Below are 15,927 nucleotides of genomic sequence, written 5' to 3'. Positions count from 1 at the left end.
CAAAGTCTAGTAGGACATTATCCTAGTACACAATCAGATAGGCAATTCAAAACATAAAATACGGCATGACATAACAGTTAAACCACCCTTATCTCACCATTTACATATCATTGCAAATAAAAGAGTTTAAGTAATAGAGCCCACCTCAATAGCTTAGAAATATCCTTTTATAACTTCTCGATCCGACTTTAACGAGCGTGCGAACCACCTTTTCGAAAAAATAAATGAAGTACACATCAATCTCAATAACGACAACATTTAGAATGCATGCACTCTAATTAAAGTCTTTTATCTCGTTTTCTCGGTTTTCGTGCATTTTTGATTATTCGGCGACCGCCAGAGGTGTCGCGTGCGACGCTGGTTGGCCACTTACGCCCACAACTCCTTCGTTGGCTCCTCGTATTTTTACTCCGCGATATAGGATTTAATCCCAAGATTCGTAACTCTCTTTCACCAATTACTTTTCCTCGAATTAAATATTTCAGACTTGGGATAAAATTATTCGCCTTTCGAAATATTCCGGGATTTAATTAAATAATTCCCCACCTTATATCTCCAATTTAATTAAGAACCCCAATTAATCAAATGGAGCCCATCTTTAACCCATCATCCCATTTCAATTAATTAGCCCAAAACAAAAGCCCAACAACACAAAAAAAACAAAAGCCCCATTCTTATCCTCTCATCTCTATCTCCTCTCTCTCTCGGCAAATTTTAAGGATCTTCCCAGAATCCGGTCGTCGCCTCCAATACCGCCGTCGTCTGCGGTTCGTCGCGGTACCCGACGTGAATCGTCACCGGCAGCCCCATCAACCCTTCGCAACAACCCCGAACCGCCCCGGTTACAACCGAACCGCTAGGGTCTCACTCAAGTTATGATCTTTTCATATTTTCAATTTAGTTACAGCGGGGTTTAGTTCGTGATCGTTCAATTGATGGTGTTCGATTTATGTTGATTGTTGAATTCCTTGTGGGAGGTGGGTGTATGAATATATATTAAACTTCATGCTTTGGGGATTGGTTAGAAATTATACCTCAAAAGGATTGAACTTGATTGTGGTTGAAACAAATGGATGCAACTTCTCCTTCCTCCACTTCTCTCGGCTATCTCCTTCACGACTATTTCCCCCCCTCTCTCTCTCTCTCTCTTTTTTTCTCTTGTTGTAAAGTGTAATATGAGAAGAGAAGTGAAGAAGCTAATGTAATAAACTTGTGTGACCCTTGGGTTGTAGAATTGAAGGTGGAATATGGAAGGTGAAAGAGTTGGAAATGGAGGGTCTCCATGTGAGAGAACCGGTCGAGAAAGGAGGAACAAGAAAGAAAAGAAAGGAAGAAAAAGGAAGAAAAGTGTTGGGCTTGCTCCCACATTTTTTTTTGAAAGAATTTGGCTCAAAATAATTTATTTTGTTGTAAATCATTCAAGCCCAACTTTATTTATTTGTCAGCATTTTTCTATTTTCCATGGCCCAAAGTCATCGTGAACAACGTTTGAACTCTAATAGGATTCCAAGTGTATTATGATTATATTGCATTCTCGCTCACTAATTAAAGTTCGTAAACCTTAGTTATCATTATATTTTTTTTTTCGTTTCCTTTCGTTTAGACAAATTATTATTTGTCTCGTAGTAGCTTGGTGTTGTTCCAAGTACTATAAAAAGTACGGGCGTTACACGCTTTCTTGTCACCATTCCGCGATACGGATATGGTTTAACTTTCTCAGCTTCCTCTCTCTAACTTCCTTCTGAGGCTTCATCTCCACCTTTTCCTTCCCTTTTTCTTTCACTTGATCCACTCTACTGGATCCTCCATCTTCTTCACGGCCTGGTCTAGACTCAGATGCTGGAAACATCGCAGGATGGCTGGGGCTCTGATAGACTTTTCCTGATCTCAGGGATACTTCGCTAATGTTCTCACGACCAGGTGGCTGCACAGTGGCCGGAATTTTTCCTTCATTTCCCCCCAGCTCGCCCAGTGACATCGCGACTTGAGAGAGTTGCTTCGTCAGCATCTCCAACGCCGCCCGCTGCTCTTTCTGAGTCTCTTGAATTTCCCGCATCGCATCATTAGGATGGTGCGGTACTATCATATCTCCTTGGCCATCGTTGGGGTGTTGGTTGTATCTTTGATTCGGCGGTCCCCCACCGTGGTTGGGCTGCAGGTAGTCAGATTGACCGTTGTGTTCTTGCTGGTACTGCGGCTGGTTGTACTGTTGATTTCCAGGGTGCTGATTTCCCCGTTGGTGTGGTGGAACGTAGCTGACCATCTGGTTGTTCGGCTGCCTTCCCTGGTTGCTTGATTGGGGGCCCTGATGTCTGTACCCCCAATTTCCTTACTGTTGTCTGCTTGACCAGTTGGGTTGTCCTCCACTAGATCAGTTCCCTTGGGTCCACTTGACCAGTTACCTTGAGGTACGCCCTGTATTCTGTTCCCTCCAGTATTTGATCTATCCTAGTTCCGAGCAGGCCAGTTGGGCTGCCCTTCAGAGGGTTGTACTTGCTGGGTAGATGATTGGGGCGGTTGGCCTTGATTTTGATCAGTCCACCGGAAGTTGGGGTGGTCTCTCCATGGAGCGTCTCTTTGCTTCCCCTGTATCCAGTTACCATTAGTGTTCCAGTGGCCAACGACATTCACCTGGGGCTGCGGCTCTATCTCAGGGGGAAATTCGCAGTAATAATAGTGATGCTCTTCTGGCGGTGGCGGTGGCGGCACATACTGCTTCTCCTTCGGCGCAGGTGGTGGAGGTGCTCTGGATTTTTCTACTGTCTCCAGCAGTTTCTTCTCCATTTGCTCGAAACGAGCCTCTAACTTTTCATCATTGCGGCCTCTGCTGCGTGCACTGCCCCTCTTCTATACTGCCCTCGGGATGTCTCATACGACCACAATGCGTTATCTGCTTGTTCAGGTGGTGGTGTTCTGGGCTGTGCGTTCTGCTCTCCTTCTTCTTCGCTGGTCAGTTGATCAGCGGCTGCTGCTGCTGCTAGTGCTGCTCTATAACGAGTAACAACGCTGGCTTCCTGGACTCGCCAATAAGCGTTAGTGTCTCTGTATATAAGAGGGAGATTCCAGTGGCCGCCGCAGTGGTACCTTCTTATCAACAACAGGAAAAACAAATGAGAAAAGAAATAAAACTATTTACACCTACGCACTACACTCAAACACAAAATAACACCATGCATCCCCGGCAACGGCGCCATTTTGGAAGGACTGGGAACGAGAGTTCGAAACGAGTGGATCAAGTTATATGGAAGATAACTGAACCGGGTGGATCAGTTAGCAAATGTCGTTGCCACTTGATCAAGGCGATCTCGTATTCGCTTGTCTCCAAAGTATTTTATATAAACTCCCAATTTTGTACTACTATAACAGTAAAGCGGCAAGTTCGGGGTCGATCCCACAGAGAAGCTAGTGTATCGCGTGTGTGAGTAGTGAATAGGGTTTGGCTGCTGCCACACTTTAACTTTGGGAGTTTTAACTACTGATATTACCTTAGACAGAATTTAATTAACTAATTACTTGATCAAGGAAACTTTAACTACTCGGTCAAGTGAATTTCAGACTGGAAATAAGAACTCAATTAACTAAGCCTGCTTGAAACTGCAGAAACAACTTAACATTCAACATAGTAAAGACTTTGGTTAAAGACTAATAGTTGAAACTAAAACGGAGCAGCGAACACATGACGAAAACGAAAACAACTTCGATTAATATTAAAACTCAGAACAGTACAACGAACATGCGAAAAGCAGAAAGATCGAAACTTTAACTACAGAACATTTTGAAATCAAACTAAGCTAACACTTCGGAAAATATGAAAGCGAGTAAAACTGAGGAGCTCTCGGCAGGAAACTTTGAGATAACGCCGACAGATATCAAGTAATCTGTAGCGCTCCCTTCGGTCGCCCTTTTTCTCTAACTATCTATCTAAGCTATCTAGAGCTTAACTAAACTAAAACTAAAAGCGGATAAAGGAAGGTGATTCCCGGATTGAAGACTCTAGACTGTGGTGGCACATCTTCTATTTATAGGCTCGCTGTAACAACTTCCAGCTAGGATTGATCGACTCATTGATTGATACGTGCCTTTCTTCTAGAATGACATCGTCCTTCAATAACAGAATGATGAGTTAGCTTGCGTCCTTGCGTCTCCGTGTTCTTCTTCTAGAAGCCAGTGGTCCCCGCCTAACTGCTTGATTACTCCCTTTGATCAACTCCCCCGATTTATGGCCTTTTCGCCTATTGTACTTGCTTGTTCAGCTTGGCCTTGTTGCCTTGGTCAAGCGGCATTTCTGCACAATTAACACTTGTTTTGCGCGATAAACCGATCAAGTAGCATACATTCTAGAACGTTGTCCTTGATAACAGAATGATGCGCACCATCCAGCTCATTATCCTCACGTGTTCTTCTTCTAGAAGCCAGTGGTCCCCGCCTAACTGCTTGATTACTCCCTTTGATCAACTCCCCCGATTTATGGCCTTTTCGCCTATTGTACTTGCTTGATCAGCTTGGCCTTGTTGCCTTAGTCAAGCGGCATTTCTGCACAATTAACACTTGTTTTGCGCGATAAACCGATCAAGTAGCATACATTTTACCCTTAAACCAATGCATGAAATAGGCCTTATCACCCACATTCTACTAATGAGCTTTGTCGATCGCGTTAAATTTACATGCTCAATTATGACAAATGATACCATATATCATGAAAAACTACGTATGGATAAATACACATATAGAAGATTAGTTAACATGCTTGAACCGATTGGGTGACCAAGATATATAAGTAACCTAACAATTGATGAGTAAGTTGCAATATTTTGTACATTCGAGAACATTATCAAAAGAATCAGACAATGAATCTAATTTCATGCGGTCGAGAGAATCGATTAGCAGGTACTTCAATAGCCCCGGCTTCAACAAGCCTCCATGCTCCTGTTCCAAGGGTGTATAAATGACGACAAGAGTCAGGAACCCACGTCTACATTGATACAGACCACCTTATATTGCCCACTTATTTTGCGCATTCCAAATCCAATGCTAAACACCGCACCACCATCATCCACATCATCATCATAGATGTATCCCTCAGGTCCCAGAGCTCGATATACTGACGAGTGATCGGATTGCATATAATAAGAGAAATTTTAGAATGCCCAAACTTTGAGTGTAGAAGAAGCAATCCGTTGCAGCCATACCTGCCAGTGGATCTATGTTTTCGTTAGGGATATCGAAATGTGTGAGCGGAATGTAGTGAAGATCATGGCTCTTCTCCTCATCGGCTTCGTCTTCGTCTTCAAATTCGAAAATTGAGCACCGAGTTGAGTTCATCTGCTGCAAGAGAGCTAGGGCGGGTGGGCTTTTGAGTTGGAAATCGTCGGAATCGAGCAGATTGATCCATGGTTTGCAAACGCACTTGCTCAATGCAATGCTTCGGAGAGGGAGGCGTGAGAGGATTTCGGTGGTGATTTCAATTGGCAGATTTGTGAAGAAATTACGCTCCATTGATGGTAGAAATGGAATGCGTACAGTGAAGAAGGTACTTAAATACAGATGTGTGGAAAAAAGAGTATTTGTTCTGCAAAACCAAATTCTGTTACTATTAATGGTGAAAGGAGAAGAGAAGCAGTGGAAAACAATAATTAATTTCTACATATAATTATTTAAATTTAAACACATAAAATTGCAGTTCAGGGCAACCAGGCATGAACCCGCGCCCGAAAATTACGCAGAAGTTTCCAGAGAAGAAGATCCCCTCGATGCAGGAAAACGCAACCGGCCTCTCTACAAAGCTCTCATCAGATGTGTCAATCCAGCTCAGTGCCCAATCATTCTCGTAAGAGATCAAATACTGTTAGCCACAATTTAAAATTATATTTAGGAGGCCAAATTATTCGGTTCAAGACGACTCAAGTATTCAACAATTCATCGGACCAGTTGTAAGCCGATCAAATTTTTGAAACACTAGGTTTACAAAGATAAGTGTTTCCAAGTGTACAATTCCTCATTCTTGAAAATAATTTATTTTATATTACTATTATACATCCATCATATAAGAGCCAGACAATAAACAACTCATAATGATAAGATCAAATATAAACACCACATAATAATAAAACAAGCATTCAACACGAACATGTCTCTTACACACAATAACGAAATGATATCATGCTAACACGATTCGATAACGATAACGAAAAATCTAGATTAACATTAATTATGAACAAGAAAGGATTATAAACAATTGCCCACAATAGTTCATTTTTGTTCCGTTCACTAAAATTAGTCCATTTTTATTTATAGCTAGTACCCCACAATATATATAAACTCGACGACATGATAAGGCCAAACTCGAACAACACACGATAAAATAACATTAAAAACGAACATGAACACGATGTAGATTGACATTATCATTTAGAACGATATCATGGAGAGCATCCCAAAACCTGTTATTATAATACAAAGCTCATGAAAGGCTCTCAATATCAGAGGTAATTAACAAAATTAGCCACTAAACAATACCATTTAAGGTACAATTTGGCAATAATTGGTTTACTTTATTGCAAAATTGCAAGAGATATTAATGGCGCAGTAACGACAACAATTAACATTACATACAACATCCCAAATATATATAGTGAAGATCATGGCTCTTCTCCTCATAGAATCCTTCTTCGTCTTCAATTTCAAACCACAGTAGGCATATATTCAGTCATCTCTTCCCACTTTATGTATTTGTTTCATACATAAATTTATTAGTACTTTTTTTAACATATTAATATGATTATTTACGGCATTGGAACCTGCTTTCGTTTGTAATCACTACCCTAAATTGTTACATTTCGAATTGTTTTCATGGTAAAGTTATAATTATATTTCTGTAATTCACTACTTAAGATAAAAGAATTAAGTTACCTTTTATTTATTAGATGGCACAAACAAGCTCCGGATGAATAACAATAAGCCACCAATTAAAGGCTTCTGCTACGGCGACCAACGATTTGCGTCAAATATTATTCTTAGTTTATGTTTTATATGTATGTGTATGGTTAAAGGTCTCAGGGTCTTACATAATTAACTTATAAAAATGAAATTAGAAGTCTGAAAATTCCACTATTTAAACAACTAGTATGTGTGTAATATCGCAATGAAATCATTCGTTGAGATATTATGGACTAAACAAACATTCGACAGGAACACATATGTAGACTAAAATTATGGACTAAAACGAGATCACATTCTCGAATCCGAAATTCTTGAGTGAAAGAAAGCTAGGATTGAAAATCAGGACATAACCCCTCTCTGCATTTGCATCCTTCAACATATCAACTTTTTGAACAGTTCTTGTGTTGTTGGAGTAGTAGACTAAAATAGAACGGTACAGCAATTTCTCCGGTCAATGAATTCGCTCCCACATTCATCACATTCAAACGACGCAGTTTAGAGAGCTCAGAGGGTAAGATCCCCGTGAAACTATTAGAATTGATGTCCAAATATCTGAGAAATGTTAGGTTTCCGAGATGTGGAGAAATAGTTCCAGCAAGGCCGTAGCCACGGAGATTGAGAGCAGTGACACGGCCGTGTTTGAGGCCGCACGACACGCCAATCCAATTACAGACTGATGTGTTTTGCGACCAATTGATGCTCAAGTTAGCATGAGGGTCGGAAGTGATGGAGTTTTTGAAGGAAATAAGTGCATGTTTATCTGTGATTTGCTGTTTTGTTTGAGTTGAAAGACTGTGTACTCTATAACAAATGATTTATAGTATGAGCTCTGATAATTTATGGAGTATTATTTAATTAATTTTTTAAATCAGAATTATTTCAAATTTTTTTATTTATTAGTATTCTGTTAATTTGAGTCTTCGTCAATCCTCATTCCTCAATGATATACTCATCCAAATTATATACTTGTGGAATATATTAATTGCATTACATTTCCTTTGAATCAATAATATTTTTCCTACGAAGAATTCACCAATATATGTTTATGTTTCTCTGGAATAATAGATATTCAAATCAAATATTTCTCACCACACATATTTCCCATAAGGTAGTTTCCATAAAAACAAAAAGTTTCTGTGTCTATTGCTACAGAAACATGACATTGCATTGTTGCAACGTAGAAATTTATATGTAGGAACAATATTTAGTTTATGTTGAAAAATCAATGGAAACAATTTCCACAGTGTCAAGATGTCTATATATTGTACTATTACGTGATCAACAGGGCAAACTACGCAGGTCGTCATTGACTCTACTTGTCACACTTCTATTTTTTCTTAAAAAATAATGTAATCGAATATAGTACTACCAGATAATAGAACTATTCCATTATGTGGTATCAATTAAATTCACAAATATGAAAATAAATAGATAAAATTCCACAAATTGCAAAATTGTAAGGCTATTAAGAATGTATAGATTATTGATAACAATCACTTTCCCGTGATTGCGAAATATATAAATAATTTTTGTGTTTGGATTTGGCGTAAAAAATTAGATATGTACGTGTGACCTTTAATGGATCTAAAAATGTAATTGATATTGTTTCTAGTCCACGTTGTATGTAAGTTGTAACATATGTTGAGATCCAAAAATAAGTCATATCATTTCCACTATAGCCCAAATTTACCTTACTCCAAATTTAAGGGGGAAAGGTTTTGGGCTTTTGGCTATAGTAACTTCAATTGCATAAAAGTTAATTAAAACGATCCAAATATTTTAGTATTAAAAAATCTTTGAACTTTAAAGGGTAAAAAAGAGCAATTCATGCATATAATATTGAATTAATAAAAAATTCCTTAAAACTATGTTAACATGTCATGCGTTGGTTGATTTTTATGCTACTATTTTACTACCCAACAAAACTCAGTAGACATGCTATAACCTTATAAATTTAATTAATATGCTAAAAAAATATGGAAATAGTAGCCATTTTTCACTTGAGCACACCAATAATTCCAAAATCACAATGAAAAGTTTTGCGAAACAATGTAAGCTACACTATTACATAAATTTACAATACTGAATGATGGTTATATATGGGAATCAAACCACATTATTGTGAATACTAACATGAATTTTTTATTGTGGACGACGCCAGCAAGTACTAACTACGATCGTTGCATAAATCTTGTGCAGAGTAGCAGTTGCTTTAATCGTGTTGATTCGCTCATCCGTTGAAACGGCTAAACATATCATTGCCAATTCAAATATGGAAAAGAGACATTGCTCCTTTGCTGAAAAATGTTGATCTTCTATTGATAACAAATCAGGTGTCACCACTTCCGCTGCTGCATTTTGCTCCAATGCTTCACTTACCCACTCTTTCAAACTCCTTTCATCACCGAACATATCATCCGTTGGCTTCTTTCCTGTTAACAGCTCCAGCAACAGTATTTCAAAACTATATACATCTCCATTTATTGACACTTTGCCCTCCAATCAAAACTCTAATTTTGTCCCATGCGTTCAATATTTTTTCAGGATTAGGTACACAATTATAAATGATGAAATTTAAGCTGTAAAGCTCAGAATCATGCAAACCTGGTGCTACATAACCTATGGTTGCCAATGTTTGTGTTTGAATGATAGTTTCGCCTCCATCAAAAAGCTTAGAAATACCAAAATCAGCAAGATGGGCAACCATGTCTTGATCAAGCAACACATTGTCTGACTTTATATCACAGTGAACAATTGGGAATGTATGACCATGGTGAAGATATTCCAATCTATTGCTATTTTCAACCTCTGTATAAGATCCAGACTATAATTGTTGGAATGCAACCATTCATATCATAAAATTTTTATAATTGCATAGTTTAAAAAAGGAAAAGTTGTTAACTATGTAGAATCCATGTGGAGAATATAATTAAGCAACTTCATCCAGATAATGTAACGAAATCATAAACAAACAGAGGAAAATATCATGCATATATGGTATATTGAATTGTATCGGGAAAATGTATCAATTGTATTGAATGAATAATTACGATTACAGTGATCACCCTTTATAGAGGGGATGAAGTAGTGAGCAAGAAATACACAATATACACCTAAAAATATACACACTCTATATGGAAATAAATCCAATGATATCCTACTAATTTGTTGGTATATTTAAACACTCCCCCTCAAGTTAAGTAACGGGATTTCCGAAACTTAACTTTCCCAAAACTTCTGCAAAATTCTTGGATCCCACTGCCTTTGTCAGGATGTCTGCCGGTTGATTTTCAGATCGAACAAATAGAAACTCAACAATTCCATCTTCAATTTTTTCCTTTATAAAATGTCTTTCGACTTCCACATGTTTTGTCCGGTCATGTTTGACGGGATTTTTAGAGATACTGATCGCGGCCTTATTATCACAGAATATCTGACATGTTTTCTGCGATAAGAATCCCAATTCATTCATCAATCTTCGGAGCCATAATACCTCAGTCATTCCATTCCTGATTCCTCTAAATTCTGCCTCTGCACTGGACAACGCTACCACCTTCTGCTTCTTGCTCTTCCATGTAACCAGATTGCCCCCAACGAAGGTAAAATATCCAAAAGTGGATCGTCTATCCACTGGGTTCTAGCCCAATCAGCATCCGTGTAGCCATGAATCTCCAAATGGTCGTTTTTCTTGAACATTACACCATGATCAAACGTACCTTTCAAGTATCGAACTATCGTTAAAGCTGCTTCAAGATGGTCACATTGTGGCCGATGCATGAATTGACTTACCACACTGACAGCATATGCTATATCTGGTCTAGTGTGTGATAAATATATAAACTTCCCTACTAACCTTTGATACCTCTCTCGATCAGCTAGTTGGCCTCCTTAATCTGAAGACCGTGATTTACTGCGATAGGAGTGTCTGCCGGTTTGCACTCTATCATTCCAGTTTCTGCTATGAGATCCAACGTGTATTTCTTCAGATTGATGAAAATTCCTTCTCTTGATCTTAGCACTTCAACTCCAAGGAAGTACTTTAGAGCTCCCAAATCTTTCATCTCAAACTCCTTAGCTAGATTCACTTTTTACTGTTCTATCTCATCTGCATCATCTCCTATGATAATCATGTCGTCAACATAAATGATAAGACAACTGATTTTTTCCCCTTCTTCTTCAGAAATAAGGTGTGGTCGGAATTGCTCTGCTGATAGTCATATTTCTCCATTACTTCGGTGAACCTCCCAAACCAAGCTCTTGGAGATTGTTTCAACCCGTATAGCGTTCTCTTCAACAGACAGACTTCCCCATCTGCAAATTCATCCTCAAAGCCCGGAGGAGCCTCTATATGTACCTTCTTTTCAACTCACCATGCAAAAATGCATTGGTTACATCAAACTGGTGTAGGGGTCAATCTTTATTGGCTGCCACGGATAAAAGTACTCTGACAGTATTCATCTTGGCTACCGGAGAGAAGGTTTCTGAGTAGTCCACTCCATAGGTTTGAGTGTATCCCTTTGCAACAAGACGACTTTGTATCTTTCAATAGATCCATCAGGCCGTCGCTTGATCGTGAAGACCCATCTGCATCCTACAGGTTTCTTCCCCTCTGGCAATAGACATTTGACCCATGTGTGATTCTTGCTAGAGCTTTCAGTTCTAGCATCATTGCCTCCCTTCAGTGTTTGATTTTTATGGCCTCCATCCATGTCTGTTGAATCTCCTTCTCTTCGTATAATGCTTCCTCGAATGCTCTTGCCATCTTTGTCAAATTAGCTTTTGCCACATTTTCAATTGCATATTGTGACCGTCTGGTTTCCTCTCTGGAGAATATCGCTTTGGTGGAACTCCCTGAGTACTCCTCGAAGGTAGGATGTATCGTCCCGTGTCTCCATCCATGACTTCATCAAATATGTCTATATTAGTAGTCACAAGAATCTCAGTAAGATTGTTTACCTCGGATACCGAAGAGGATGATGCTGGGTGTTTAAGACTGGCTCGGCGACAGATGTAGCTGGCTCGGGTGGCCCTTCAATGAGGGTATGATTATGGGACACAGGTAACCAACTTAGCATGTCATCAGTTATAAGGTCATTTATTCCCCTCTCCCCCTGACTGGTAAGTTGGGTGTTATAGAAGAACTCAGTTTCGAGAAAGGTGCAGTTCATCGTGGTTATAACATGTCGGGTTTTTGGATCATAACATCGATATCCCTTCTGATTGAACCCAAACCCGAACACACATTTAACAGCGCATGGGGACATTTTCGATCGCTCATGTTTCGGGACATGAACGAAGACAGAGCAGCCAAATATACGAGGGTCAAGGGACAGTGAAGGTGGGACTTTTGTTAGGGTGGGCAAAACTTGGAGGGGATTTTTCTGGTCAAGTATTTTTGTTGGTAGGCGGTTTAAAAGGTAGACGCAAGTGGCAATTGCTTTAGGACAAAAAAAATTTGGGACTTTTGAATCAAAGAGAATAGCTCTAGTCATTTCGAGAATGATACGGTTTTTACGCTCGGCTACCCCGTTTTGCTAGGGAGTGTAGGCACATGAAGTTTGGTGCACTAGACCATTTTTCACACAAAATTCTTTCATCCTAGAGTTGACATACTCTCCCCATTATCAGATCGTAGAATCTTTATTTTTGTATTAAACTGAGTAAGAATCATAGTATAGAACTCAGTAAACTTAGAGAAGACACCAGACTTATTTTTTAAAAAATACACCCATATCATACGTGTGCAATCATCAATGAACGACACAAAATATCGAAATCCATTTCCCCCAAGAACAAGTGAAGGTCCCCAAACATCCGAATGAATCAAAGAAAAAATAAAATCAACTCTAGTATTACTGGGTTTAAACGACTGTGTGTGGCTCTTGGCCAAAACATAAGTTTAACACTCAAAATTCGAATTCTTAATAAAATACGGAAATAAAATGCTCAAATAACTAGAAGACGGGTCTCCTAACCGCCTGTGCCATAACCATATTTCTCGCTCTGAAGTTCTGTGAGCTAGCATCGCCCTGCCAGTTTGAGCTATCTCGTCCACGTAGTACAGCCCGCGTCGCTCAGTGCCACGCCCAATGATCATCCACGTCCGGATTGTTGAAAGTTGATTCAATTAATTTTGTAAATATTGGATAAGTTAGGAGTTAGTTATTATTATTAGATTAGGACACTGTCAGTTATGTGGCAGTTCCTATTTATTAGGAAAGTAGTTATTTGGTAGTTATTTCTGTAGCATTATAAATTATAAAAGGTGTGGTTGAATACTTAGTTTATATAGATCTTATTTAATTAATAAAACAACATTTCTAGGCTACAATAATTTCTTTACTCTGATATGCTTTTACCACAATAAGTGGTATCAGAGCATAATTTCAGGTTTTAACCGCATCCAAACACAAAGTAACAAAAATGGCAGGAAATGGAACAACATCTACTTCTCAGTCCCAGATTCCAAATTTCAGGGGGGAGAAATATATCATCTATGGAGTCTTAAAATGAATACTATGTTCAAATCCCAAGAATTGTGGGATTTGGTGGAGAACGGTTTCACTGAACCGAATCCAGCACCAGTTGTGCCCGATCAGCAATTAAGGGAGACTTGCAAGAAAGATGTTAAGGCGTTGTTCTTCATTCAGTCAGGGTTAGAAGATGATATATTTCTGAGGATTTCGGCAGCAAATTCAGCCCATGAAGCATGGGAAATACTCAAGCAGGAATATTTGGGTGATTAGAAAGTAATTAAAGTACGATTGCAAACACTCCGTCGCAGTTTTGCTGAATTGATGATGGGTGAGAAAGAAACTGTGCAAAATTATTTGTCTAGAGTGAATGAAATTTTCAGTCAAAATGGGTTCCTATGGAGAGACTATCAGTAATGAACAGGTTGTGGGCAAAGTTTTAAGAAGTTTGAATGAATGTTTTGATTATCTTGTTCCTGCCATTGAGGAGTCGAAGGATCTGTCGACTTACACATTTGATGATTTGATGAGTTCTCTGTTGGCTCATGAAACCAGGGTGAGAAAACCTTGTGATAAGGTGGAAGAGAAGGCATTTCAAGTAAAAGGAGAGTCTTCTTATAGTGAAAAGATTGGAAATTCTGGAGGTCGATATGGCAGAGGCGGATTTCGTGGCCGATGTCATGGCAATGGCAGAGGACGTGGACGCCATGATGACGGACGTCAAAACAAGTACAATATTCAATGTCATTATTGCAAGAAGAATGGGCACAAAGAATTCTGTTGGATCAAGCAAAAGCATGACCAAAAAGCAAATTCACAGAAAAAGTGGAAGAGGAAAACAATTTATTCATGGCACACTCGAATTTATATGGTGATGCAAATGAAAGAATGTGGTTCGTGGACAGTGGGTGCTCAAATCATATGTCTGGGTCAAGGTCATTGTTCAAAGATCTTGATAAAAAAGCAAAAGGGGGAAGTGCGTCTCGGAGATGATAAACAAGTCTCTATTGAAGGCCGAGGTACAGTTGCTATCAAAACTGTTCAAGGTGATTTCAAACTTATACATGATGTGCAATATGTGCCTACCTTAGCCATAGTTTATACATGATGTGCAATATGTGCAATATGCGGGAGACAATTCATTCACCGGAGAAATACCAACATGGTTGGGCAGCTTACCTCAACTGGAGGAACTCTATCTGTATAATAACTCTTTCTTAGGTAAAATTCCTGCATCTTTGTATAATAATTCCAATCTCCAAATGTTACAAATACTAAGCTTGGACAATAATCGATTGAGCAGGTCTATACCCGATGCTATTTTCAATGTGTCCTCACTTAGAGAAATTAGAATCGGAAATAATAAATCCAATATCAAAATATTGTCACTGTCTCGCAACCAACTTGAAAGGTAGATTCCGCCAAATATATGGAAATGCACACATCTTGAGATTTTGTCATTATCCTTCAACAATTTCAATGGCACCATTGCACTTGCAATGGGAAATATGACCATGCTAAGAGATTTTGCCTTGTCGTACAATCATTTCACAGGTATACCATGTTAGAATATACGAACAAATTAGGAGGATATCATGGGATTTATTTCCATATAGAGTGTGCATATTTTTAGGTGTATATTGTGTATTTTTTTTTCACTACTCTATCCCTTCTATAAAGGGGATCACTGTAAACGTAATTATTCATTCAATACAGTTGATACATTTTCCCCAATACAATTCAATATGGTATCATGAGCAAGAGTTCGATCCTAAATCCAAAAGTCAAAAACGATTGTTGGAACTCAGAAAAGTCTCATCATCGTTCCAATACCTTTCTCAAACCTTCGACCAAAATCCAGCGAACGTCAAAACCAGAGACGATCAATCACCCAACCTGAAAACTGAAATAAGACCAAATTCATTACCAACAATTACCAATTATTGCACCGTGTGTGGAATGACGAAACACAGGAAAGAGACCTTCTTTTAAGTGATCGGCTACTCAGAGTGGTGGGAAGATGACCACAAACTTTATCGAAACCAGAGGGGAGGTTGTCGATTGGCAGAGAAGGAGACGAAGGGGGTGACCGATTTGTCGCCCCAGTGGGCAACATGAGACCACCGGAGCTGAGGTCAACGACGGAAGACCGGCGGACGCTCCGGCAGCGGCTGGCAGCTGGTGGGCGAAGGGACAAGCGGAGGGGAAGAAGGAAGAAGCTGCGAGGGCTCACTTTGCCCAATTTGGAGGTATTGGGTTTGGGGATTTATCCCTAGACCCACAAACTTTGCCTTTATTATGTAAAAGACCCCATTTATTTGAAGATCAGCCCCCTACTTTGTTGAAACAACAATTCGACCCCTAGAAACCTTAGGAGCCGAGAATTGACCCCAAAAAATCCACCAAATACGAAATTGGCCCACAGAAATTCAATTATTTACATAATAACGCTCCAGTTATGTGTGAAAATCATTTTTCTGTTTTAGAAAAGGAGTTTGATGAATCTGAAATAGGA

General features: G+C 39.1%; 2 protein-coding genes across 2 annotated transcripts in view; both read right to left on the bottom strand.

Annotated features, from left to right (window-relative positions):
* The window catches only part of LOC121782268 (receptor kinase-like protein Xa21), a 178,636-nt gene that overhangs the window by 84,071 nt on the left and 78,638 nt on the right, over positions 1 to 15,927 (bottom strand). The gene's annotated exons all lie outside the window — the stretch shown is intronic.
* On the bottom strand, positions 4,907 to 5,622 carry LOC121782270 (putative F-box protein At1g53370). Its single transcript, XM_042180032.1, has 2 exons — positions 5,190 to 5,622; positions 4,907 to 5,101 (listed from the first exon to the last, which is right to left on the bottom strand). The coding sequence occupies exons 1-2, from the start codon at positions 5,494 to 5,496 to the stop codon at positions 4,959 to 4,961; spliced, it is 450 nt and encodes a 149-aa protein (XP_042035966.1). The 5' UTR covers positions 5,497 to 5,622; the 3' UTR covers positions 4,907 to 4,958.

Source organism: Salvia splendens, chromosome 20 (genome assembly GCF_004379255.2).
Source record: "Salvia splendens isolate huo1 chromosome 20, SspV2, whole genome shotgun sequence".
NCBI classification, from domain to species: domain Eukaryota; kingdom Viridiplantae; phylum Streptophyta; class Magnoliopsida; order Lamiales; family Lamiaceae; genus Salvia; species Salvia splendens.
Note: the sequence above shows the minus strand (reverse complement) of the source record. Positions and strands in the feature narration are given on the sequence as shown.